General features: G+C 48.4%; 1 protein-coding gene across 7 annotated transcripts in view; it reads right to left on the bottom strand.

Moving 5' to 3' along the window:
• Window positions 1-26,829, bottom strand: part of NTM (neurotrimin) — a 934,064-nt gene that overhangs the window by 159,180 nt on the left and 748,055 nt on the right. For all 7 annotated transcript variants that reach the window (XM_038535612.1, XM_038535616.1, XM_038535614.1 and 4 more), the window contains one exon: window positions 10,401-10,633. In XM_038535612.1, coding sequence (XP_038391540.1) covers window positions 10,401-10,633 — 233 coding nt within the window. The remainder of the gene's footprint in view (window positions 1-10,400; window positions 10,634-26,829) is intronic.

Raw genomic sequence — 26,829 nt, forward strand, 5'->3', positions numbered from 1 at the left:
CAGGACCTGAAGTGCTAGACCATCCATTTCCAAAGTCTTCTCTTTGTGTGTCCTTCTCACACACCCACCCCTGCTCCCAAGCTTGGGGAGGAGCCTGGCTCTCAGTCCTGGGATTCCTATGAATGCTCTGTCCCGGCAGCCTCCCCTTCAAATTTTAATTGCTGCCCCCACCCCCACTATATATTCTGATGAGAAGGACTGGTCACCTTTGTCTCTGTATCTATCCCAACCTGTATTTTGGTACTTCGTACGTGGTGGTCTACATGTGTGTGAAAGGGAAAAAGGAAAGCCTCTCTCAAGGGAGGAAGAAAGGACTTGGCCAGTTTGGATCCTTAGTGTGGGGCAGCGTTAGCATGAGAGCCCCTATCTGAAATCTGGTTTCAGAGTACGGTAAACAAGTCCAATTGGAATTATGAGAGCAAAGGAGATGATGCTTAGAGAGCAGAAGAACATCACCAGGCCAGAAGGTCAGAAAACCAGAAACACTAGAGTCCAAAGGATGGAACCAGGATGGGGAAAGGGGATACAATCCAGGTTCTTGGGAATGAGGACCCACACCAACAACAGAACAGGGGTGCATCCCTGGAACAGAGGAGTGGGTCTGTTTAAAGGAGTCAAAATGAGACAAATGGAAAGAAGAGCCTGGCAATGTTTACTATGGATAAATAGTTGCAAAAATGAAGGATTTTAATATGCAGTGGCGCTTGGCATCCTTTTATTTAGTACCTTTCTCCAAATTGATTATGTGATACATCAAAATATTCCTATAAAGGACATCTAAATATGAAATAGGTTAAAGAAGTAGGTCATTCTTTCAGGTACTTATTGTCAACATTCAGACTGGAATCCAGGATTCCTAAATCCTGAAATTTCCTTCTTCCTGCTAAGCTATTCAATCCCCAACGGAGCCAACACCGGGTTCATTGTGCAGACTCCCAATTAATCACAGTAGAAAGCACTATTTGCCAAGTGAAAATCCTCTATTTTGAATTCTTAATCCCCCCACCAGCTGAGTTTACCACAAAGACATGAATATATAATTGAGACATAAAGAAAACATGCCACCAAATTAAACTGTCCTAATTTTAAATCAATAAATTCTTTCTCAAATAACATGAAATGAAGATCTTTCGAAAGAAAAACATTGAGCTCTGGCAACTCCAGGAGCAATTCACCACTGAGCCTACATCCAGCAGTAGCCAATTCAATTTTCACCAACGTTAGACACCAATCTACCATAGATGATGTTCAACAGGAATAGGAGTTTTATGCTATATGCCAAGTGGTGACAGCTTAAAGCCTAAATTAGCCTGGAGACATCTGAAACTCTGAGACTCCTTCATCGGCATGTGGTGGGCTCTCAGTTACCAGTGAGTGGGAGCTGCTGGCAAGGGGCCGGTCTCCCAATTCCTAAGGGGTTCCCCCCTTCCTATTCACCTTGATCCTTCCTGGCATCCTTGCCACGATGGATCCGTACAATTGCCACGATGGCAGAATGAGGAGCCCCATTGTCATATCCTCTATTTGCTGTTGTTCAGAGAAATGTAGCTTAACTTTACTACAGATTAATAATCATTAGTGGGACTGCAATGGTCATAAAACATAGGTTTTAGTGTTTTAAAAAACTGGCCTGGTGGAGAAGAGTCTTTGGCACTCTTCCCCCTTTGTATCTTTGCCATGCAAGGGACACAGAACCATGTGGGTTTGGATGTATTCTTTCCTTCTAATACTTCCCTCTTCCTACCAAGTTTCTGACTCTGGTGCTTGTCATTTTCTATTCTACTGATAGACTTCTTAGATATTTGTCCTTTGCCAGGACAGTCTAATGGAACTTTCCTTGGGGAAGAGAAGTGATGTTCTTATCAACATCAAGGAAAACCAAGCCTGTTTTGAAAACCAGCAGGACTCCAAGGCCTACACTTCTCACTGTGCTCCTTCCTTGGCACGCAGGCCATCTCCTGCCTACATGCAGACGATCTTCCTGGCCATATACTTAGCAACTTCACCAGAGGAGCCCTGTCCTGTGACCACCTTAGTGTAGTCATCGTTCCTCCAACGTATCGTACCTCCTCAGAATGCCAAGCTTTGCACCTGTTACTGCTGCCAGGATGCCTTCTCTTCAGTTCTAAAAATTTCTATTCACCATTGAGCGGGTTGGTGAAATGTAACCATGCAGTTTTGCCTGGTCTTACAGATAAATTCAATTGCTCCCTTTCACTGTATTAATAGCATTTATATATAAGAGCATCCTAACCCCTGTTACCCTATAAGAGAGCTATTTCTAAGGATATGAATGCCTTCTGCTAGACAGGGTGGGAATTCCATCTGAATTTCTGTGTCCCCAATGCTTGACTTCAAAGTACTGTTCAATGGAACTGAAAGGTTTCAGTTGAGATTTCTCAATCTGACAACAGATGGGCTGAGAGACATAGTTACTAACTTCTCTCCATGCCTGAAAAAGCTAAGTATTTCAATTTTAGCAAAAAAAAAAAAAAAAAAAAAAAAAAAAAACAAAAAAAACCCCACAAAAACAAAAAAAAACACATAAGAATTATCAGAGGCTTTTAAGTCTTTTGAGTACCTATGGGTCCCCTAGCAATAGTCATGACATTTAAATCCACAATGCTGGCCTTGATAACACTTTACACGCAACCTACAGGTGAGGCCTACTGAAACTGTTATGAATATTGTAAGAGGGTTTTTTTTTACACATATCCTGAGATTAGCCAGATCCATACCAGTGGGTCATGAGACCACAAAGAGACACTGCCATCCCCAATTAAGACTATTTCAAGTTCAGCTCAGATAAACCACAGGAGCTTCTGATACGGGAATAGCAATCTGTAGGAACGTATCTTGGAAGGGCAACTTATTCAGGATCTCATGTTTGCCCTTTCCCTAAAATAAAATGACAGCGGGTCTTATTTGGAGACCACAGAAGTATGTAAGATCAAAGGGAAATCAGAGCCACTGTGGTATTAGAATTGGAGGCAGCTGGGACTCCCTGGGGAAAACCACAGCGATACGAATTCTGCGGTTGCTTGAAGACCCTCCTTTGGGAGCCCTAACTGCTTACCTGGAGGGACGTTGCCCGACTCCCGTAAGTGTTTGCTGTGAAGCAACAGGGTCAGGTCGCCTGAACTTGCTGCTTCCTGAGAGCCATAAGTGGTATGAAGGCCTTGGCCGGGGCGACCCCATCGTTATTTGCTGTTGTGACCAGGAATCACGGGAGGCAGAAGTCAAGTTTTCCAAATTGCTTCCCATACATGAGGGCCCCTCCTGGCCACACCACAGAAGGCAGAGAAAATGCCATTATTAAACCACTATGACTTTCATTACAGCAATTTTCTCAGATTCCTTTAGTCTAAGAGACTCTTCAGCCCCTCCATTGTGAGTAACTGCATGGAGAAATTTAAAAACTCACCAGTTAGAACTGAAATGCTTCATTTGCATGCTGTCTAAATTCTATAAATCAATTTCAGGTAAAATGCCCTACTTCCTTGTCATTCTCCAGGGTGCTTTGAGGATCACTCTAATTTTGTAGTGGGATTTAATTTCCTGACTTTTTGGAAGTTCTGTCGAATTCAGATGCACAGTCTTACAATCAGACTGAATGTTCACGTTCATCTATTTCTTAAGCAGGGGCAGGAAGAGGAAAGATAATTTGGAAAGCAGTTTGGGATGGCAAATGTGACCTGCTGGCACGCAGGGCTACTGAAACCCGAAGAACACAGATGTACTCAGAAGGTGACTTCTGTTGATTTAGAACCGGATGGTGACGTTTCCCTTTACTACGGGCTCAGCAAGCTGTAGCTTGAATGGAAATGAGTCGGTACAAAGGTCTTCTCGACACTACAGGAGCCTTGCAGTGCCAGGAGGGCATGCTGCTTTCCAGGGGAGCTGGCTGGAGAGACAGAAATCTTTGCTTTCCATGTTAAGGATTAGAGCACATTATTCCCTTTGATACGTTGTGCTTCATATTCTCTTTTGTACAGGTTCAGAGTGGGGAGGGGTGTCTACAGGGCGTGGGTGTCCAGGAATTAAAAGTTATTGTTCACGTTCCCTTAATCATAATAATGAGTTTAGTTTGACAAGGTCAATTAATTATTCAGGATTGGAAAGCAACACGATTATACAGATCAGGCGGGTAAGAGGAGAGGGCTCAGTACGGGAAGACAATAAAAGGTGAATGCAGGGCTGGTACCGCCAAAGCTCCATTGTGTGCAAGTCACCTGCCTGTGCTGACTACCTCCCTGGCCTAGGCCCTTTCTCTCTGGAATTCCACTAACACAGGGAATGACAGTGACGTCCTGGCTTCCTTTGCTCATTCCTACCCCATTCCAGAGGCATTGGCGTCTCCTCCCTTTGGTGAGCTTCAGAGCTGTTTGACTCCAAAAGACAGGTAATTAACTATCAAACAATAGCAGGGATTTTCAGATTAATTCTGCTTAGGTGGAAACTGGAAAACTCATTTACACTAAACAAAAGGGAGGGGGTGATTAGACACTCCAGTGACAAAAGAGAGACCTAGGTAGAGCCTGGAAAACTGATAGAGACCAAAAGCTTTGTCGATTATTATTATTTTTATTATTATTGCCATTACACTAATTAATGCCCTGTCTTATGGGCACCGGATGCTAACATTTGCTACCATGTGAACATGTCTCTGAGTGAGATTAGAGTCCCACGTATACCACCCAGGCCTCTGTGCCTGGATGAGAAGGACCTTCACTAATGTTGTGCCGACCACCAGGCCAGGTATGCTCTACCGTCACACAAGGGCGCTTGCAAGACCATCAGGGCTTTGAGACATCTTTCATGTTGCCCTTAACTTAGCAAACGATTCAGTCCCACAGGGTGTTTTATTTACTCTGAGCTCCTCATGCTACATTCTCTTCCAAAAAGCCACAGAGCCAGAGGTATAGCCATTCTAGATACCCCAAGAAGTTGCAGAATCAAGAGCAGATAGGGTTAAAATATGCAGCTGGGACTCCAGAAGCAGTCACTTATTAATTACACGCACAAAGCAGAACACCCTAAGGTCAAAGGGATGGAAATCATTAGACCCCATTTTCAATAAATCTAAAATGGATCTCCCTCACGCTGGCCTAAAAGATTGTGTTCAGGCTGCCTAAGTGGGCGTGAAAACGTGTGGGTGGTATTTCTTACTTCTCACAAACTCCTTATGGATGGAGTATTTAAGGCTTCTACAAATTAAGAAGTCCAAGGATCTGAGGGGCTCCATGGCACTGCCACACGATGCTCTACTGCATGAGGCTTAGGTGAGTTGGGATCACCTGCCCCAGAACCTGCAGGTAAAACATCCTGGTGTGCCCCCTCGCCCCTCCACGCCCACATGTAGCCAGCCCTACTTCTCTCTATATTCCCTTGGATACCTCCTCAGACTCTGGCCTATCCTCTCTTCCAGTCCCCTATCTTGGTAATAACCCTCTCTTGTCTTTAAAAGACCTCTGTCTTTTCTTATTTCCATCTTCTCTCCAAATTTCCATTCTCTTTTCCATACCACACCCGACCCCTTAAGTTAATGAAACCCACTCCTACTTTTACACGTACTGGCCCATAATGGCAATCACGTATGGCACTGCCTGAAAGAACTTTCTGAGAGGAGAGAATAACCTACTTCTACACTGCCTACTAGCGTAGCCACTGGTCACACATGGCTACAGAAGCACCTGAAATGAAGCTAATGCGACCAAAGTAATAAATTTTAAATTTTAATTGGTGTTAGCTTGTTTAATTTTACATAGCCATGGTGTTGAGCAGGTACTTCACTCAGTTTTCCCATCCCCTGCCTCTTCCTGCCACCAGCCCCTGATGTCTTTTCCTCTTCCTCCTTCCACACAGCCTCCAGGGCCACTCTCTTCGTCAAAGCTGTCCCTTATTCCTGGCTTGTCTAGAAGACTTGCTCCCATGATCACCTGGGCTCAGGGCCTGCAGCCACAAGCCCACTCGTACCTCTATGTTGACCTTGGACGATGCAAATTGGAAGAACTGTCACCTTCTGGCAGGCTGCTCTAACACTCTGGCCCATGGAGACAGAGATCTCCATGGTTGGGCATGCATCCTTACTCCACCTGGTGCTCCCCATGGCTCCACTTAAGAGTTGCTCCTCCAACCACTACGCTGCCCCCTGCAGGGACCTTCCTCTGCAGCCCAGGCCAGACCAACCCAGTCCATGTTCCAGCCACTTGACCTGCCCTGAGGGGACCTTCACAAACCACCCCCGTCTCCATCAGCTTGGGGTAGATTTAGGAGAATTTAGGTACCCCCAGAGCTACTTTTTAAAGAAAAAAAAAAACACATCTAGAACTTTCCACCAATGAAAGGCTGTCCTAACAATTGGAAGGACTGGAGATGATGTATTCAACTGAAGCTCTTGAAAACACCAACCAAAGAAAGGCCTTAGCCCTTCACCCCATGCCTGAGCTAAGGGATAGACTCATGCTTAGGAGCACCAGGAAATTCAGCTGCCATATAATAAAACCAGTCTGATTTCTGTACAAGTCATTTCTGAATTCTATTAAAATGTATAATCAGATAGGATGCAGGTAAGAGGACCCACTCCTCAGGTGTTTCCAGGAGCAACTGGAGTAGGTGGGTGCCCTACAAGGATTCAGCCAATAGTAGCTATACTTCCAGAAATCAAATTTTTTTTAAGAATATATTTTTTTAATTTTTATTTATTTATGATAGTCACAGAGAGAGAGAGAATGGCAGAGACACAGGCAGAGGGAGAAGCAGGCTCCATGCACCGGGAGCCCAATGTGGGATTCGATCCCGGGTCTCCAGGATCGCGCCCTGGGCCAAAGGCAGGCGCTAAACCGCTGCGCCATCCAGGGATCCCCAACAAATTTGTGGGCATGACTTGAGCAAATATCGTAGAAGTCCATCCCCACATGCATGGGAACTAACTCTGCAAAGGCAGCTTTTTATTCAATCTCTGTGTGCTAAGCAGTTGGCCAAAGTACCAGTAACCAGAGCTGTTTCTCAGTGATTATTTCCCCTATGAAGGAATGAAGGCACTAATGAGAGTGTGCACAGAGGGCCAAAGGTCTGCTTCTCAGGCAGCTGCGAAGATGGCATCACAGCTGCCAGTGAGAACTGAACATACTGAATCACAACCATGGAGAAGATCTAGAACAAAGACCTAGTGGGTCCCAAAGGGTAATTTGATAACAAGAGGAAATGCATGATGTCTCCCTTAAGCAGCTCACATGATGCCACGAACGTGTGACTACCTCCCTTCTGCGGGGGTTTATTTGTAAGTGAAGCTGACTGCTTATGTGTAAATACATATACCGTCGGTTTGGTTCTTTCTTCTGCTGCTATTATGTGTGTGTGTTTGTGTGTGTGAGTATATATGTGTGAGTGTTTAATGATTGTAAGACCATTCTGAAAACTTAATATGTCTGACTTTCATTCCAGCCGCGTTCTGTTTAGGGTTGAATAGCAACTTCAACAAAATCCAGACAGTCAGCTCCTGCTAGGGGAATTAGGGTTTATGTTCAGTACAATAAATGATCCCAAGATAAATATATTTCTTTTATTTTTTTCAATCCTGGATGGTGATGTATCCTCTTTCCAATACAGAAGTGAGGGAGTCTGGCTCTATTTAGTTTGTCTGATTGCTTTTAAGAGGGGGGGGACAGGTTGGCTCTGAAAAACTATGGTCCACTATTCATTAAAGTGTCAATAATGCTCAGCCCAGGCATATCGACAGCGGATTAGCTTGGGCTGAGTCTGTGTACAAGACCAGTGCCTTTTTTAACCTAGCTTGTTTCCAGATCAATACACCCATCAGCATTCGAAAATTAGCCCAAGATGAGATTCCAATACTTGAGGTGGTGTGTCATGCTAAGAGGCCACCTAGCCAAGTCACAGATGTAAACATCTAGCTGGGGATTAGACATTTTCCATTAGCTTGGACATGAGCGAAGATTGATGTAGACCCCCTCACCTCGCCCCTCCCACGTCTCTACCCCCACATGCATTCCACTTTCCCTCTCCGAGCCTATGTAAGACCTCCGGACTACAATTCCAGCTATTTGCTTCAATAAGCGTTTATTATATGTGTGCCTTGGGTCAGGCGCTCCCCCAGGTACTTAGGGCAGGGACGTGTGGGTGTGTGGGTGTGTGTGTTGGGAGGGGATGTCTTAAGAAAAACAAAACAAAACAAAAATATGGTGCTTATTTTCAGGGAGGTTTGAGCATTTTCCACTATTCCTTCAATAGTCCAGTTCCAGAAAGGCGCTGCTTCCTAAAGCAAGTATCTATATTAGTGTGCATTTGCTAACTTCTCTTTGTCACTGTGGGGACATCCTGCTCTCTACAGTGTGTGCAGGGCGGGCCTGAGGGCAGCATGGGGGATGGCTTCAGAAGCATCCCCTGGTAGAGATCAATTACAGATGGTGCCACTGGCACGGTTGCCGGACCTCCTCATCAAATGTGATCCTTAAACTACGTTTCGAGCAACTATCCACCATAAAAAAAAAAAGAAAACAAATGTTTTTTTTTTGTTTTTATTGACTGATTGATATTTTTATTTTTTTTAAGTAGGCCCCACCCGGAGCGTGGAGCCTAACACAGGGCTTGAACTCACAGACCTGAGCTGAGATTGAGAGTCGGACGTTTAACTGACTGAGCCACCTGGGCGCCCCCCAAAATGTATTTTATATCAAAAATGTACACACCCTAAGACATAAGTCTTACGTGATGATACTTAGTCTGCTGTTTGTGATACACTGATACCTTCTATGCAATTCCATTTCCTTTAAAAAATGCTGTTTGCATCCAGCAGTTTGAAAACCAGGAACCAATTAATAGAAAAAAGCCATAATAATTTCTTTTTAGAGGAGTGAGAAAAAGAAAGAAGCACCACACGGTATGGCCAAGCTCTGCCCCAGCACGAGGGGCAAAGACGTCCCTGCGGTCCCGCCCAGAGCCAAGCCACCGTTGCCTTGCTGTAGCCGTGTCTCCTCCCTACTCGCCTCAGCTCGCCCTTCACCATCGATCGCGCCCACAGCCCAGGACGAGCACCCTCCTCCTTTCTCGAGCACCCTCCTCCTTTCTCGCAGGTTACGTTCCCATAATTCCTTCCGTTCCTTTGCATTCTTCCTTCTCCAGCCACTCTCCTGCCCTTGTTTCTCCAGCTACTCATCTGCCAGGCCCTCCTTTCCTCAGGCACCCTGACAAGGAGCGGTGGCCAAAGGAGCCTCCCTTGGAGGAGCTTCTCACCCTGGATGCCTTTCAGCTGGCTGAAGGAGCTGAGAACCAGGCTGCAAAGGAGACCTCGGTAGAGGAGCCGGGCTCCACTACTCAGAGCTTAAGCTTCTGGGATGAGATGATGGGGTGCTGGGTCCACTGTAGAAGAGTTGCAAAAATCTAAAAAGTACTATCAATATTTTGAAAATCTTGATGGCTAACACACAGCATGAGGTGCCAGGCCTACTTCTAAGGGTCACGTAAAATTTAGCAAGCTCGTCACAACAGTGACTCCTTTTTACAGAAGGAAACCCCGAAGCCTGGTCAGCAACTTGATTGGGGTGTCCCAGCCAGAAAGCAGCAAGCGTCTGGCTCCTGGCTCTTCCTCCCTCATCAGGGCTGTCCCCCACGGGAAAGTGCGTGAACGCCCCGGGCCGGTTCTGCTTCCTGGGGGAACAGGCGAGGACCACCGCCAGGGCCTGAGAAGCACGGGCAGGGCACAAGCAGGGGAGATGCAAACGCAAAGCCAGTACACAGGCCTCAAAGGCCAGGGGTAAGGGGTGCAGTAAGAGGGGGCAGGGACTTGGGGTGACACCAAACACAGAGAATCAGGTGAAGGTTATTAAAAGGGAGAAGTGGCGTCGGAAAGCCAGGGCTGGGAGATGAGAGACTCGAGCAAGCCGGAGACAGTGGGGGTGGCTGTGAAGGGTGTGTCCCAAGTGGGCGTTTAGAGCATCTGTGACGGGCTCTGCTTTCTTTGAAGGCTGTGGGAGGGTATGGCGTGTATGTAGTGCCAGAAGAACTAAAACACTGGTCTTAAAATAAAGCAAGCTTAGAACTATATGGAACCACAAAAAAAAAAAAAAAAAAAAAAAAAAAAAAAAAAAAAGATCTTAAGAGGAGAAAAAAGCCAAGGAAAGCAATAATTAGAAGATAATTTTCTGAGAAAATATATTGGAATGAAAGCAAAAAAAAAAAAAAAAAAAAAGATCCTAGTCTTATTCAACAGGAAAACTTATTTCAAAATTCAGCTTCTAATGATAAATGACAATTAGTCGTCCTGTTGTCCTGGCTGGATGGAACACACAAAACGCACCTCTGCTGAGGATCACAGAAACAGTGCTGGACACGGGCTCTCCCAGCCGTGCACCAAGACCGAACAGCCAAGCCCCGCCTACCTTGCACAATGAGGTGGACCCTCGAGGTCTTCGGGTGGTTGTCCGTCTGCACAGAGCAGGTGTACGGGCCCTCGTCGTACACATCCACATTCTGGATCTCGATGCTGTACTGGGTTTGGGTGTTGCTCAGGAGGACCACGCGTGGGTCCAGGCACCACTTGTCATTCCCGGCGTAGAGGATGGTGCTGCGGTTTAGCCAGGCCACCCGGGTAACCCGGTTATCAATTGTGCACCTGGAAGGAAAACCAGACATGTGAGTCCAGGGACCAGAGGAGAAGGGGGAGCCATCAGAGTCAGGTCTTCTTAGCAATGCTAGGATGGCTTGTCACCATGCCTTATCTTCACCATCCCCTGCGCCCCAGTATAGACACACACATTTCCTGTTTGGTTTGTCATGAGTCTCACTTTCTGGAAGTGGGCAGCAGAGATCTTGTGGGATTATAGCCTCAGAACACTGGCCATCTGAGACTTCTGGGTCCTGACCAGGTCAGTGCTTCTGAATGCACCTGAGCAAAGGACTACTTCCAAAGTCGTAACTATTCATGATCATAACTGGAGGCATCTTCCATACCCAGAACGGCTAGATCCTCAGAGCACCATCGGCTCTCCCTTTGCTCAAGGATTCCCATGCTGTAGGCATTTGGGGAGTACTAAGTCATCCAGCACTGGTGACAGCCCTACAAGCAAGGTTCTGTTGGTAAAAGTGATGGAAGAACAAAGAAACTAAATATTTCTCCCAAGCCACACAGATAATATGTGCTAGATCAGAGACCCAGATTTTAACTACTAAACGTTATCTCAGAATAGCGAATTCTAACAGAAGGCTTCTGAAGTCAAAACTAAATATGGACCACCACCATTGCTATTTATCTTCATTACACCCAGGGGCAGAAATGTTCAATTACTGCGAGACTAAAGGCATTTTCCAAAATCTCAAAACTGTTTGCACATGTAAAAATAGATTTTGTCTTTTTTATTTTTGCATCTGGAGTCCCCAAATTGTGGAAGCTCCCTTCTCTTTCCTTACACTTTCAAATCTCCCAGCTTCTCTCGCCAAGTCCTAATCACATCTCCCTGTCTGTATTCATTTCCCTCTCTCAATACACCAAGAATGTTCTATGGCCTTAGGCTACATTCACAAACACAGTGTCCTGATCCTAACTATAATGCTGGAAATAGCAATGTAGCTCAGTATGTATAATGATGCCTCAAATTTATACATTCTTTTGCAGTGTACAAAATGCTTTTACATCCACACTGTCTCTTTTGATTCTTGCAGCAAATCTGTGAAGTAGATGATCTTACCCATTCTCTACTTTAAAGATCAGAACTCCACCATTTGGCATAGTCTGGCGACTTGGCCAGATTAGGGAGCTAGGAAGTGACAGACATCTCAGCCAGGGCATCCGTCTCATTCCTAGTCCCGTGTGCTCCTCGGAAAGGGCGAAGGGGGATTTTTCAGTAAGTAGGGACAATTGCCCCCATTGAGTTCTCAAAATGGTCTATGATGAAAAAAAAAAAACAAAACTAAGAACTGCTGCTGAACACACCAGCCTTCCCCAGGCGGTCGATCTCAAGAGGAGATATCCTGTATCATGCATTTTTTTTCCGCTTGTACTTGTGTAAATGTCACAGGATCATTGCAGGGCCACTCAGGCATAGGTGGGGAGCCTTGCTGAGAATGCCTGTAGGGAAAGCTGCTCAACCAGAAACACCTTTGCTCTGGTGTCCAGCAAGTTCTGTGCTGTTCACTGTGTTTCCCGGACAACGCAGGACGGAAATAATGGAGGATGTTACTAGGGAAAGGTCAAGGGAATGGGCCAATTGCATCAGAATCACATGTGGGGTTTGTCACAAGTTTTTAGTCTCTGCTCCTGCCCTACTGATTCAGTCTGTGAGTATCCAGAAACAAGGATTTCTAACAATGTCCCAGTTGGGTCATATACCTACCAAAATTTGAAAAACACTGGTGCAGAGCCATGTGTCTGGGCTCAGCTCCATACTTTGGGGAGCTCAGTATAAAATGAAAATCTGGAGCTCTTTGTTCAAGAATTATTAAGAGTTTCAGGATATTGAGAGTAGAGCATTGAACCATGGGCAGGGCTCTGTTTGAATAAATGCATACCCTGTGTGGATCTCACTCAGACTTTGTTGTGCTTACCAACGCTTCTTAGGAATCTTATGAAAATGCAGATTCTGATTTGGTAGGTCTGGGGTGTGTCCTGAGAGTCTGCACTTTTTGTAGGCTCTCAAGTGATGCCTACGCTGTTGGCTCTCGACCATTCCTTGACCTGCACAAATCTAGAGACGTGATGTATGAACATTAGGGTTGGGGTAGCACTAGTCTAACACCTCCCTATGTGCAAGTGTGGTCAGAAAACCGACAGATCACCATCCCATTGGAGCCTGGTAGAAATGCAGAGACTCTGGCCCCGCCTCAGCTGCAATGATTTAGAATGTGCATTTTAAAATTTTCTTTTTTTTTTTTAATTTATTTTATTTATTTATGATAGGCACACAGTGAGAGAGAGAGGCAGAGGCAGAGGCAGAGGGAGAAGCAGGCTCCATGCACCGGGAGCCTGACGTGGGATTCGATCCCGGGTCTCCAGGATCACGCCCTGGGCCAAAGGCAGGCGCTAAACCGCTGCGCCACCCAGGGATCCCTAGAATGTGCATTTTAATAAAATCTCTAGGTAACAGAATCCACATGAAGTTTGGGCTTGTCTAGAATGTACTTTAAGTCTTCCTCTGGCTTTGATGGCAATGCCTAGAATACTCCGAGAGTTGAATGAGAGGTAGTAAAGTACAGCCAACAGAGAGGAAGCACCTGATGCTATTTATCCCTTCCCTTAGGTTCCTCACAGGCATTCCTGACGTTCATCCTCTTGGGCTGCCTCACCTGAAATGTGGGCTTTGAAGCACAGTGGTGTGAAACCCTGGAAGAACAACAGACTCCACAGCATACTTTACTAGTAATACACTTGGGATGTTATCTGTCTTAATTACCTTAAGAGTGGGCCCTGTTCTAAATTTTGCTTGGGGTGGGGGTGGGGTGCCTAGGTGGCTCAGTCGTTTGAGTACCCAATTCTTGATTTTGGCTCAGGTCATGATCTCAGAGTCATGACGTGGAGCCCTGCTGAGTTCAGAGCCTGCTTAAGAGTCCCTCTCTCTCCCTCTCTCTCTCCCTCCCCACTGTCTCTCTCTCTCTAAAAAAAAAAAAAAAGAAAGAAAGAAGAAAGAAAGAAAGAAAGAAAGAAAGAAAGAAAGAAAGAAAGAAAGAAAGAAAGAAAGAAAAGAAAAAAAATCCTCAAAAACATAGATTTTGCTTGGATCTAAGTGAGATGTGAAATTCATAAAATTCATATAATGGCTAATGTTTATTGAATACATATTTATTGTATGATTGGTACTATGCAAGCCTATTATATAGACTATCTTCTCAAGAACTTGGTGGGTTCGCTTATTAATGCCAGATTACAGATGGGGTTAAGTCAAGTTAAAAAATATGCAAATTGAAAAAATTATCGAATTCATTAGAATCACTGTGATGTTAAGCTGCAGACTCAGGATTCACACCCAGTTTTATTTTGTTTTGTTTCACAATCAGTATTTTTGAATGTCCTTATAAGCCCACCCCAGGACCCTTCAATATTTAAATTCAATGCTCATCATAATCACCCAAAAGCCCTAATAAAATACGGATTCCTGGGCCCCTCCCTGGTCTAGAGACCACATTTTGAAATCCATTATTTTAGACATCTGGTTTCTGGTGAAATGAGAGCTACAGAGTGAGTGGGCACTAGGAAATGATTCTGGTTTGAAATAGTTTCCCATACTTTCCAGGAGAGGACTTCCTTGTAACCGATATGTTCTGGGAAGCCAGAGCGGAGGCCCAGCTATTTTCTCCTCCAGCAGCTAAAATGTGACCAGACACCAGGTGAATGGCCGGCTGTGGTGCAGGAAATTCTGATCAACAACCTCTACACGGCTTGAATAATTGTTTTTGATGCCCACAGTGGGGGCATCTCAGCCTCTCGATGAATCCGAGAGGACGGTCCTGGGCTTCCTGTGAGTGTCTAATTATTGGAAACTGACTGAAACGAAGTAGTCTCACTGCTCTGCGCCGTGCTTCCAGGGCCAAAGATGTTCATTTGCAGATACGCTAACGCTCCGAACGCAGCCAATTTCCAGCACGGTTATGCGGCCCTTGTGATATACTACACTGAAAAGCTGGCATAGCTTCAGCTGTGGTTTTGGGCACATCCAAGGTCATGTTTAGATGTCCAAACTGTCACTGCTGGGCATCAGTCTTGCAGAGTCTCCATGGCATTACCACCGGCTTCTGCAGAGATGGATCACAAAGGTAACTTGGCAGCCAACTACTGTCACCTCCTCATACCTGTCCCCATCTATCTGTCTCATTTATCGAGTCTCCACAATAATGTCGAGGAGACTATTCTCCCAGGTTAAAAAAAAAAAAAAAAGTAAAAGCAAGCATAATTGCTCCCTCAGCCAGAATACCTTGGCTTGTGGGGAGTCTGTAGAAGGTTAGAATGGGAAATGCTATCAACAGGTGCCCCCCCCCCTTTTTTTTTTGCAGAGTTGGCCCTTAACCTAGTCCTACAAAATGACTCCTCAAACACACCATGGTATTTCATGTCCTTCAGGAAGGTAATTAACTGCACGGTTACCTGGGAGTAGGGAAGGCTTCAAACTCAACACTCCCTAATCCATACAAGTGCAGGTGCTGATGGCCACTTGTCGTTGGGAAATAGTCACAGGTCAGGGTGACACAGGCCAGGAAGGGGGAACGGAGAGACAGAGGAGTTGAAAGTGCCCTGCCCAAATCTTGAAAGCCTCTCACTTAAAAAAAAAAAAAAAATATATATATATATATATATATATATATATATATATACTTATTTCAGAGAAAGAGAGAGAGGGAGAGAGAGAGGCAAATATGGAGCAAGTAGGAGGAAGGGCAAAAGAACAGAGAGAGACAGACTTTCAAGCTGACTCCCCACTGAGTGCAGAGCCCAATGTGGGGCTTGATCTACTGGCCCTGAGATCATGACCTGAGCTGAAATCCAGAGTGGGACGCCCAACCGACTGAGCCACCCAGGTGCCCCACCTCTCACCTTTACCCTGAATCCTTGAGCTACACTAAGCTCCCAACCCAAGCATCTTCTCCACCCATCCTGCCAGACATACAAAGAGAAACCACCTTTACAGACCTACGCCTTCTGGCCTGAGCCCTGGAACTCCCACTTCTCTGACTCCAAACATCTCTCAACTCTGAAAGTCCCCTGTCCTCCAGCCTCGATGCTGCCCTCACTTCCATCCTCCAACCCTCTGGCCTGTGGCCATCGGCCTTCAGGGCTTGTGTCAATGGTCTTCCCCTCCCACCAGGCCTGTGGCACTCCTCCTGTGTGTAATCCCCATGGGCAGCACATGGCCTGACCTATGCAATATCCTGGTAAAACCCAGACAGACAGACAGACAGACAGACAGACAGAGCCTAGTAGAGATGCTTCCTTAGCATTTCACTGACGAGCCACAGTGCCCTTCTCAGTCTGCATGTCTGCACCCTGCTCCTTTTCTTGGAGAAATTTCTTCTTAAAGAGAGCAAGCCTGTTCTATCTGAACTAAGATCAGCCAGGGTGTGTAGCTTGCATTGGATCAGCAACGCATTTTCTTTAATGATGAGAAGGTTCATGTGTAGTCGACAGAAGACCAGCCACACACGCCCACGCTGGACCTCGCACCTGAGCACAGTGTATGGCAGAGAAAGCTGTCACACCTGTCATTTTCTGCAGCTGTACCAATTGTGCAAAAGCTCTAAAAATGCAGCCCTCTCTGTCCTTAATCTCTTGCTGATGAATAGTGGCTTTATTACACTTGCTGCATTTATACGTAGAGAAACAGAAAAAAAAATGATTAAGTATGCCCGGGACGAGGGGCTGCAGAGATAAAACCATAAAAGTATGGACTTGAGGCCTCAAGCTACTTTGGGATCTGGGAGGAAATGAGAAAGGGAGGGAGGCAGGGAGTGTGTGTCTAGAAACTGGACGAAAAATAGAGCCAAAGAATCTGCTTGGAATCTTCTAAGGACAGACAAAGAGAGTGTTGAAATAAAGAGAAGGATTATTGAAGAAAGAGAGAAAAATCCAGGCTTGGCCTTTCTTAAACACACCTGCCTGAAGATCTGAGGACTATAATGGATCCAGACAGTGGGTAATCCAACCATTCCTTCTATCAAATGGCCCCTTAACTGCTTTTGAAAAGCAACACGTCTCAAGCAACGCTTGAGACTATAGTAAAATAAGAGCTTCCGCCCTTCACAGCACCTGGTCACAATCTCCTCTTACTGCACAGAAATGCTCCAGCTGCCCCTAAGTTTGGTTCCTCTGAGCATTTGGCTTGTGCCCCGCCTCTCCCTGCAGGCTTCATGGAGCATCATTACCATGTGGATGGCTGAGAAATGCTGCTACCCAGTCCCATGGAGTTGGCATGGGCGTCCTCCAGACCTGTTTCTGGGGGGAACCAACAAACACACAAAGCAAGATGCTTCATCACCAACCTGCTGAAAATTCAGACATCACTGGTGCCTCAGCTCTTTATTGTAGAAGACGGCATCCCTAATGCGGTTGCCAAACTTATGCATCAACACTCAGGTTGATATTCATAAAATTGTTCTGGATCATAGAGACAAAAATACTGAACTTAACACTCAGTTCACACTGGCCTTGAATCCCTCAACTACTATGGGTTTGGCTTAACATTGAAAAGAAAAACAGATGCATGCTATGAAATCTTTCTTAGTTATGAAAATGACAAAGCTGCCCATGCCTGGGTAGAAGCAGAAGTCTTAAAATAGAGGGGAAAGGCCGGGGTGGGGGGTAAAGCCCAGCTGTGCACACACTGCCCTGGGAGCTCACACTGCTGGCGGGTAGCTGGGGTCTAAGGTGGGGGGAGAGCCAAGAGATCAGGCTCTGAACTCAGATGGCTGGAATCAAAGTCCCAGGTCTGTGCTTATTGCCTCAACGGGCCCTCTGAACCTCTCCGAGTTTCGTTTTACTCATCTGCAATGGAAATAACATTTTCTCCTGCATGGGGCTAATGAGAGATTAAATGGAACCATGCATGTAAATGCCTTGCTTTGCATGTAGTAGAAACTCAACAAACAATGCGGTTCTACAATCTATTATCCATGCTGCTTTCTCATCTCCTGTGTGTGTATGTTGCATCACTGGCTAGATGGTAAGTTCTCGAGAACAAGGGTGATGCTTTAGTTTTCTCACGTGCCCCTACACAACCTCCAGTTGAGTACAAAGTAAGCATTCAGTAAATATCTGTTGATGCTTTTTTGTTTAAACATCTCTCCCCTTTCACAGATTCTTGAGAAGTAAAAGATCATATAGCCCGTGTCCAGAAAAGCCCCAGGTTGTGAGGGTAAATAAATCCTCCGCCTGCATTTACAATACAAAATGCACACACACACACCTCCCTCGATGCGTGCTCACCCTTTGAGGGCATCAAAACCCTGGAGTCTATCTCCCTCTACGTCTCTAATGTCTTGAAGATATAAATCCAGAAGGTTTGGCTTTGTGGACCTCCAGGAAGTGCTCTCGATAAGCACACCTATCCATCTGTCCTTCCTGTCCAAGGCAAATAAAGTAGCATCATCTCAGAACAAACTGCTGAGCTAGGTGGGCCATGACTTGTCTGAAATGAATGGCGCAACATTTTGATTTGTGCCAGCTACAAAAACCCAAAGCTAACTCAAATTCTAAAGGGGGCTTGGGACTGCCCAGTAGGTGATAATCACATTTCTAAGCCAGAGCTCCCACAAGCCACTTCCTTACTCAATGGGGGCGATAGGTCACCTTAATTGTGTCATCCAGCTATAGACAAAAGCAACAGAGACTTTTTTTTTCCCTAGGTGACCAAAGCCAAGCAGCCAGGAGGTTTTTTTTTTTTTGTTTTTTTTTGTTTTTTTTGTTTTTTTTTTTTTCCTTATCCCTTTTCCTGACAAACACAACATTGTCCAAACATAGAGGAGGGTCTCTGGAACCCCTTGGTAAAAACCAACATTTCCTAGGCAAAAGAACCCAAAAGTGCTGAGGGAAAGTTTGGTGGCAATTTGCCTTGGACTTCATCCACCATCTGACCTTGCGCTTCAGTGCAGGATCTCCTGCAAAGCCGCATCTCACCTCCCATCCCCCACTGCTTTAGGCAAGACGCGCATCGGGTATATAGGACTACTTCTAACTGTTACCCGAGGACTCTGTTCACTTGCAAGATTCAATAACTCACTGTATTTGAAATGCCCTTCCTTGCTGTGGTTTACACAAATTCCTATCCCCCATCAAGGCCAATTTTAAATATTATTATATTGTTTTGTATCCTCACTACCTTTCCTTTGCAAAAAAATTGTTTAATCCCCCATGAATGATCTCCAGACATATTTTCATCCTGGTCTGTATTTCTGTTTAGTGTCCCTCTTCCTGTGATAGGTGGAGTCTGGGAAGGCAAGAATTATGTATTTGTTTCTTTATTCCAAGGGCTCCTGGTTACTTTCAGGACAATTTGGATCTTGTGAGGGTCAGGGCGGATGTTGAGGTTAGAAGGCGCTTGTTAAATACAAGAGGGCAGACATGGCCTTTCAGGCAGAGGGAAGAACATGAGCAAAGCACAATGGAGCTTTAAAAATTCCTGGCATGTTTGCAGAAGGCTGGAAATTGGACTTTATGGGGGCTGTGGCTTTGAAGGAAGAGAAAAGTTAGGGAAGATGAGGCCAGGGAGTGAGTGCACTGTTAGGCTCCTGTGTCCCCTGGATCCACCACAGACTGACCAATGCGGGTCACATCTACAGGATCCCCTGTCCTCTGGCTTCCCGTTGAGTTTGTCTGATGGGATGGAGGAGGTCATAGGTGGGCCAGAACTTGTCTGAAATGATTGGTGCAACATTTTGATGTGTGCCGGTTACAAAAACCCAAAGCTAACTCAAATTCTAAAGGGGGTTTGGGACTGCCCAGTAGTCTCCACACAGCCCTCCCTCTCTGGTGGGAGCTGTGACCTCCTCCTTTTTATCCCCTCTGCCCTGCGGGGGTTAATGATGCCCTCCTATGCCAGCCCTGTGGTCCTGATTATCCCATTTTCCTACACTTTGGCTCTACCTTTGCAAATATCCACTTTATTAACTCTCTTCAGATTACTCAATTCGAGCATGCCATCTTTTTTCCCTGCAGGAACCCTGACTCTTGTAGGTGGCTTGTACAGTACGCTGTGTGAAAGATTTCTGAATTTATTCCGAAGACAAGAAGAACCAGAGAACCAAAGTGAAGAACTTTCCAGTGGCAACCTCAAAAAAAAAAAAACAATAATAATACCAATGGCTATAAAAGGCACCCAAATTGATCTTGCTTCTTTGTCTTCCAGTGGGTGGCCCTTCCTGGCGTGGAAAGAAATGTGATTCCAGCAAATAAATCTATCTGCAATCCTTTTTGCTTCTGTTTTGCGTCTCCTATCCTGGTCCTCACCAGCTGCTCTATGTAAAGCCTTCACCCAGGATGGAGCTTCGACCTGAAGAAGCTGGACCCAGACCAGCAGGGTGCTGGTAGGGAGCACATCACTCACTATCATCCGGTCCAATGATACTGGGAAAGTCAGGGCTTGCTCAGGTAAAGTAGGATGGACAATCCATATTATTATTATTATTATTATTATTATTATTATTATTTAAGATTTTATTTATTTATTCATGAGAGACACACAGAGAGAGGCAGAGACACAGGCAGAGGGAGAAGCAGGCTCCATGCAGGGAGCCCGATGTGGGACTTGATCCCAGGTCTCCAGGATCAAGCCCTGGGCCAAAGGCAGACTCTAAACCGCTGAGCCACCCAGGGATCCCCGACAGTCCATATTAGACATGCAGTGCTGCATGCTGGAAAAGGCGTGTGGAAGTGCCCGCCTCCTCGAAAGCCCAGGCCAGGAGCGGCTAAGAAAGATGGACCAGCCTGGCAGGCCTTGCGCCTCACATCAGCCTCAGATGAGGCCGGCGTGGGGGTCACTCTGACTCCAAGTCTGGCACAGGCTCGAACACTTGCACCTTGTTGGCACAACTGCAAATCCCTCCCCCGAGGCCTGGATCCGGCCTCCAGCGCCCCTCCCAGATGAAGACCGCCTTGAACATCCCCAAGACGGGAAGAGTCCCAAGGCCGAGCAGGCCAAAGCCACACCCTGGACCACTGGCTGCTAGCACCCTCCTTCCCGCCAGCGAGGGCGAAGGCCGCCCAGGCAATTCTGACAGTCGGTCCACAGGTTGCCCTTCTACATGGTGCTCCACCCGGAGACTGGGTGCACGCATGACCCCGTGTCAGGGAAACACAGGTCGGGGGGGAAAGCGATGCCAGAGCTCTTTTTGGAGGCCAGAGCTCTTTTTCCTCCTGTGGGAAGGAAGAGCCAGCCCGCTGCCAGGACTCCCACAGCACAGCAGCAGAACGGCCCGGCCCACTAAAGCCCAGATCCCAAAACGACCAAGAGAGCCTCTGGGCCGAGGGGCCTCCCGCGTGTTCTCACTCGGGGACCCTGGCTACACGCTATCTCCTCTCCGCGGTGCCGCCGGGTCTCAGACGGCGGCCTGGGGCCTGCGTGAGAGCCAGGGCGGCGGGGAGCAGGCTGGCTGCCCCTGGGCCCCCAGGTGCCATCTCCAGCCCCCCTCCCGCCCCCCCCTCCGCAAGGCTGAGCCAGCTTCGGGGAGAAGAACGGAACCACGTGGAGTTGGCACTGCTTCCCGCCTCATGTATCCCCCGTTGGCCTGAGAAGACGAAGCGTCCCCAGGGGCCAGAAAGCAGCATTTGCTACAAGGAGACGTAACAGTAATTAAGTGGAAAGGAGCTAATTGGGCCTCTCCAGATAGCTCATCTGTGTGATGTGCTACCTTGGGAGGCAGGACGCACCTCCCAGAAAGACAAGAGCTCGCAGCAGAAGGAGCAGCCTTGGCCCGGGCCTGCTGTCCTTCGCAGTCCTCAGTCCCCAAGCAGAGGACGACAGCGGGGCGCGGTTGCCGTCGGATTTCTTCATCTGTCCCGGGACGGTCGCTTGTTGGAGGAACTGCCCCTCAGCCGAAGCCAACCCCTCACACTGGTTCCTGTTAATGGGCCTGCGGGCCACAGGACCAGTGGGGACAGGGGGCCAAGGGCATGTCTGGCCGCCTGCGTCCTCTCGCTCACCAAGGATGGTGGGAGGCCTGGAAAGGCCCAGAGAAAGGTCTCCCAGGTGTGTTCACCCTGGGGAAGGACACGCCTCGGTGCTGCCCTCTTCTCTGGGCTCCAGTGAGACCGGGTCCCCCGAGCAGGGCTGCGCCAGCCTGCCACAGGATCTGAAGCACGGGGTGGGGGAACGGCGAGGAGGGGGTGCACAACGGGCCTGGGGCCCTTGGGTCCTCCCTCCCCAGTGGGCAGGACGCGGCAGGTGCAGGTGTGCAGCCCCCTCCCTCGGTCCCCTTAACCATCTCTGGGCCTCTCGGGCTCCTGCTCGGAGCAGCCCATCTGCGCCCCCTCTGCAGGTGGGCCTTGAGGCTGCAGGGCCGCTCTGCTGTCACCCAGGGGGCTGGAAGGAGGGGAGCCTGCACCCCCGGAGGCTGTGGGGCTGGGACAGCTGGGCCCTGCACCTGCCAGCCTGGCCGCAGATCCAGGGGAAGCCGCACTCGTCCGTACTGGCCTGGAACTGGGCCTCCCCTAGGCTTCCTGCCCTCTCCGCCCGCCTCCCCATCTCCCTGGGTTCTCCGGGGAGTGCTGCCTCAGGAAGCCCCTTCATCACCAGCTCCCGTCTCCAGGGCCTGCTGCGGGGGCTCCAGAGCGACACAACCCTCTGTGTCAGGCTCACGAAGTTTCTGTGATAGAGAGAAACCCTCGAGGAAAGGACAGTGCTCTGGAGGCCGCGAGAAGGTGCCAGAGGGACGCAGCCTGCTCTGGAGTCAGGCCCTGGGTGGGCGGCAAGGGCTGTCCTGGCTCCAGAGAGAGGTGGTGGGGCCGGGTAGAGCCTGAGGCCCAGGAGAGCCAACAGGGAGCCGGGCCCTTGGAGGGACACGCGGTCCGGGCCGGCGGACGAACTGAAGGCGAGAGAGCATGGTGAGGGGTCGGGGTGTGCGGTCGGGGGCAGCGTGTGTGGGGCTGTGTCACGGGGCAGGGAACCCTGAGCTCCCGTGGATGCACGATACATCTCCACGGGGACGCCAGGAGGCTCGGGGGTGCATCTGCCCGTGGCCCAGGGCATGACCCCAGGGCCTACGCCTGTGTCTCTGCCTCTCTCTCTCTCTGTGTCTTTCATGGATAAATAAATAAAATATTTTTTTTAAAAAGGAAAATAAAACCAACAAATATATCTGCATAAATGGAGAAAAAGCAAGAAGGTTTCTCCATAAGAGAAGATGGAGCCTAAAGAGAGGAAGGTGCACATGGGGTCAGATGTGTAGGTTCTGGTCTGACAGGTCGGGGATGCAGAGGGGCAGCAGGAAGGCTGCAGCAGTCGGCTTGGGGACGGCCTGGAGTGCTCCTGTGTGCAGCACGGAGCTGCTGTCTAAGTGGCTGGCAGGGGGTGGGTGGAGGGGCCTTGATGAAAATCAGGTCAGGGGGCAGCGCAGGAGAGGACGTGGACGTGGGGAGCCAGCACCTCCGAGACGAGACGGTGTGAGTGCTGGGGTGTCCTCTCCTCAGGGAAGCACGCCCTCCCCCCATGCTGGGTCTCATGCATGCAGCCGACATCCCAACACAGGTGCCCTCGCGGACAGGGTCAAGGTAGACACGCTGACTGGAGGGGGCGTGTTAAGGGCTTCGTGAGTCACAGGATCTTCCCCGTTCCGCAACCCTTTTAATACCCTCCCGCAGTCCCATGGATTCGACCCCCAGGCTTCCCCTGCTCTTGCTCATTCTTTGCCCTTCACGTCTAGTTGGGCCTCCAAAGGTGTGGATAAACTTAGGTGTGTAAGGATAGGTTTGCCGAATTATGCATCTATTTGACAGAGGTTCACTGCGCACCTACTAGGTGTTGTGCACGGTGTTAGGCTCTTAATTGTGACACGGAGACAAGCAAGACAGACTGAGATGGACACTCTGCTCCTGCAGAGGCAAAGAAAAGCAGACCATCCTGAAGCGTGGGTCTCTGGGAGACGATTCCATGGGCTGTTGTACAGAAGAAAGGTGAGGAGTCCAAGAACCGACCCCCGTCTAAAGGCTCAGTCCAAGAACCGACCCCTCGACTCACGTCTTGCACAAGCGGTGCTTTTGCTGAGAACTTTACAAACCAATATAAATTTGGTGCTTGGAGGGACCTGAGAGGTGGGTCAGCAGCCCATAAGGTAAGGGTGTGAAGTTCCATCTCTACAGTGACTTCACTCATGAGCCCAGGGCTACGCAGCCACGCAAGATGCAGATTCACAAACTGCATCTCCTGATTCCTTAAACCAACATAAAATTAAAAAAAAAAATTCAGTGATTCCCGGGGTCAGTGGATTCCAAGAACAACTCCGTAATGAACATGCTGAAAGCTTGACAATGCACTGGGTGTTACTCAGATTTTAACAAGATCTTTACCATCTGTAAGCTGCCATGAATTAGTATATTTTATCTGATAGAATCTCAGCTTGCACGTTCATATTTAAGAGAAGCAGCCACCATGCCCAGAGCTTCTGGCCTAATTTCCGTGGTGTCGAACTAGCCGGGCCCTTGTTTTTCTTTTTCTTTCTTTTTTTTTAATATAAATTTATTTTTTATTGGTGTTCAATTTGCCAACATATAGAATAACACCCAGTGCTCATCCCGTCAAGTGCCCCCCTCAGTGCCCGTCACCCAGTCACCCCCAATCCCCCGCCCTCCTCCCCTTCCACCACCCCTAGTTCGTTTCCCAGAGTTAGGAGTCTCTCATGTTCTGTCTCCCTTTCTGATATTTCTACTCATTTTTTCTCCTTTCCCTCTTATTCCCTTTCACTATTTTTTATATTCCCCAAATGAACGAGACCATATCATGTTTGTCCTTCTCCAATTGACTTATTTCACTCAGCATCATACCCTCTAGGTCCATCCACTTTGAAGCAAATGGTGGGTATTTGTCATTTCTGATGGCTGAGTAATATTCCATTGTATACATAAACCACATCTTCTTTATCCATCATCTTTCGATGGACACCGAGGCTCCTTCCAGTTTGGCTATTGCGGACATTGCTGCTGTGAACATCGGGGCGCAGGTGTCCTGGCGTTTCACTGCATCTGTATCTTTGGGGTAAATCCCCAGCAGTGCAATTAATGGGTCGTACGGGCCCTTGTTTTATGACCTAATCTGCTGTGACAAGCCTGGGTCCTTAGACATCATGTGACTCAGTTTTCATACGTGTCAAAGGGGGAACAACCATCTGCCCACTCAATTCTTATGGTTGTCATGAGGGTCAAAGCGGGTAATTTAAGGGCAAATATACAGGACTCTAAAGAACTGGGAGGTGTTAATATTTACCAAGCGTCTGTGTGAAAATACAGTCGCCCCCCCCCCCCGTTGAGGTTTCCCGAGGGACCACATGCATCTACAACACCCTGCTCAACACTAGACATTTGCCCCCCGTGCTTGCACGCCCGCGGAGATGAGGTGCCCAGTCTTCAGGACAAAACGTACTCCTTGCCCTCTAGATTGTCGGAGCTTAGGATACAAAGACGGTAACAGCTACGGAACTGGAAGAAAGCAGGGGACCTGCTGGGGCAGCGAGTGACAATCAGTGGGCACACTCTGAAGAGTGGGTCCGATTTTGACCCTGACAGTACAGCACTCACCCCGGGACCTGAGGCAGGGAAGCCCAGGGAGGGTCCTCTGCTCTGGCCCGTGTCCCCACGCCGGCAGGAAGCCGGGCACAGCCCTGAGGGTGAGGCTGAAGGCGGAGGGGAGGCGGGGGGCTGCAGACGCAAACCGTCCCCCAGCTAATCCGTCCCCGAGCGCTGGGGCTGCCTCGGCCGCCGCTTCCTCAGTAGTTTCTTCTACGGGCACTGGGCAAATAATTGCCCAAGTCCTTTACAGAAACTCTCCGCGCCTTTGGTGGTGCTCTCTAGTAAGTGATCTCTGTAGGGAGGGATTCTAGTCGCGCCGTAGGAGAGCTAGTTCTTCCTCTGCATAAAGTACTCCGAGATCTTGGCCCTTCAACAGCAAACTCAGAGCATTCCCTGATCCCACTCCGATCGACCACTCTCGGAGGCCCAGGAAGTGGAGGCCGGCAGGGGAATCCAATCTGGCCTCCCCTGCATGGCGGGTGGCACCAGCTTCACCCAACTGGCTTCTTCTTGCCTCCAGTTGTGACCCCTCTAAGCTAATCGTCTTTCTACCTCTAACAAGATTGTTGGACTCCAATTGTTCAAACCCTTCCATGGTTCCCACGGCCCTTACCATGGAGCCACAGAGCGGCTGCCCCTGCCTCGTTTACACCCGTCACCTTGCACAGGACCCACATCACAGCACGTGACTGCCGTGCTCTTGCAGATTCCCCGATGTGGCAACCCGGCCATGACTCCAAACCGCTCCGCGTGCCGTCCTCTCTGTCTGTGACACCCCTTTCCACCTCATCACCCCACACACTTGCCTTTACAAGGCCCCCTCTGCTGTATCATGTCCGCACCGACAGCCGCGCACCCCAGTGCCTTACACGCGGCTGTCACATCACCTACCAAGCCACTTGGCACTTGCGAAGGCAGGATCCAAGGGTTTCCTTCATCTTTATTATTTTGACCCCCATCCGCCTCCCCCGAGACCAGTCGTGTTACCATGGTACCTAGCCCATTATCACCGTCATTTTGTAGATCTCTGGCGCTCCAGGTGAAGGCACACTGCAGCAGGCATCTATCCTAAACCAGGTGTCTTTGAACAATAGCTGGCCTCAGGCACAACCCAAATACTGGAATCCCTCCAACTGTTCTCCATGGTTACTCATGCCAGGCTGCCAGGAGCCTGGCATGCCTGCACGTGCAGCATGGGTGAGCCCTGCTACCAGAAGTCACCAAGCCACGGGTCAGCCCCGCAAAAGCTTGCAAAATCAGAAAGGAGGATGCAGCCGACATTCCATAAAAACATTTTGTTAATTAATCAGGCGAAGGAGAGCTCCCACTTTCCTTGTGCATGACAGCTTGAGGAGTCCTTGCACATGTCATCGCGTCTCACGGAATCATCAGAACAAAGCCGGATGAAGGGACGGAGCTCTCTCCCCAGAGCCAGGCTACAAAATTGTGATTGCAGGCAAGTCGTTTCACCTCCCTGGACCTCAGCTCCCTGGTCTGTGAGGGCCCGGCGGCCCTGAGCCACGTCCCAGGTCTGCTGCCTGCACCCCCAGAATGTGTTCCGTCCCTATTCCATGATGGGCAGAGCTGCCTGAAACCCTTAAGTGCTGCTCTCTTTGCCA

This window comes from Canis lupus, chromosome 5 (assembly GCF_011100685.1).
Source record: "Canis lupus familiaris isolate Mischka breed German Shepherd chromosome 5, alternate assembly UU_Cfam_GSD_1.0, whole genome shotgun sequence".
NCBI classification, from domain to species: domain Eukaryota; kingdom Metazoa; phylum Chordata; class Mammalia; order Carnivora; family Canidae; genus Canis; species Canis lupus.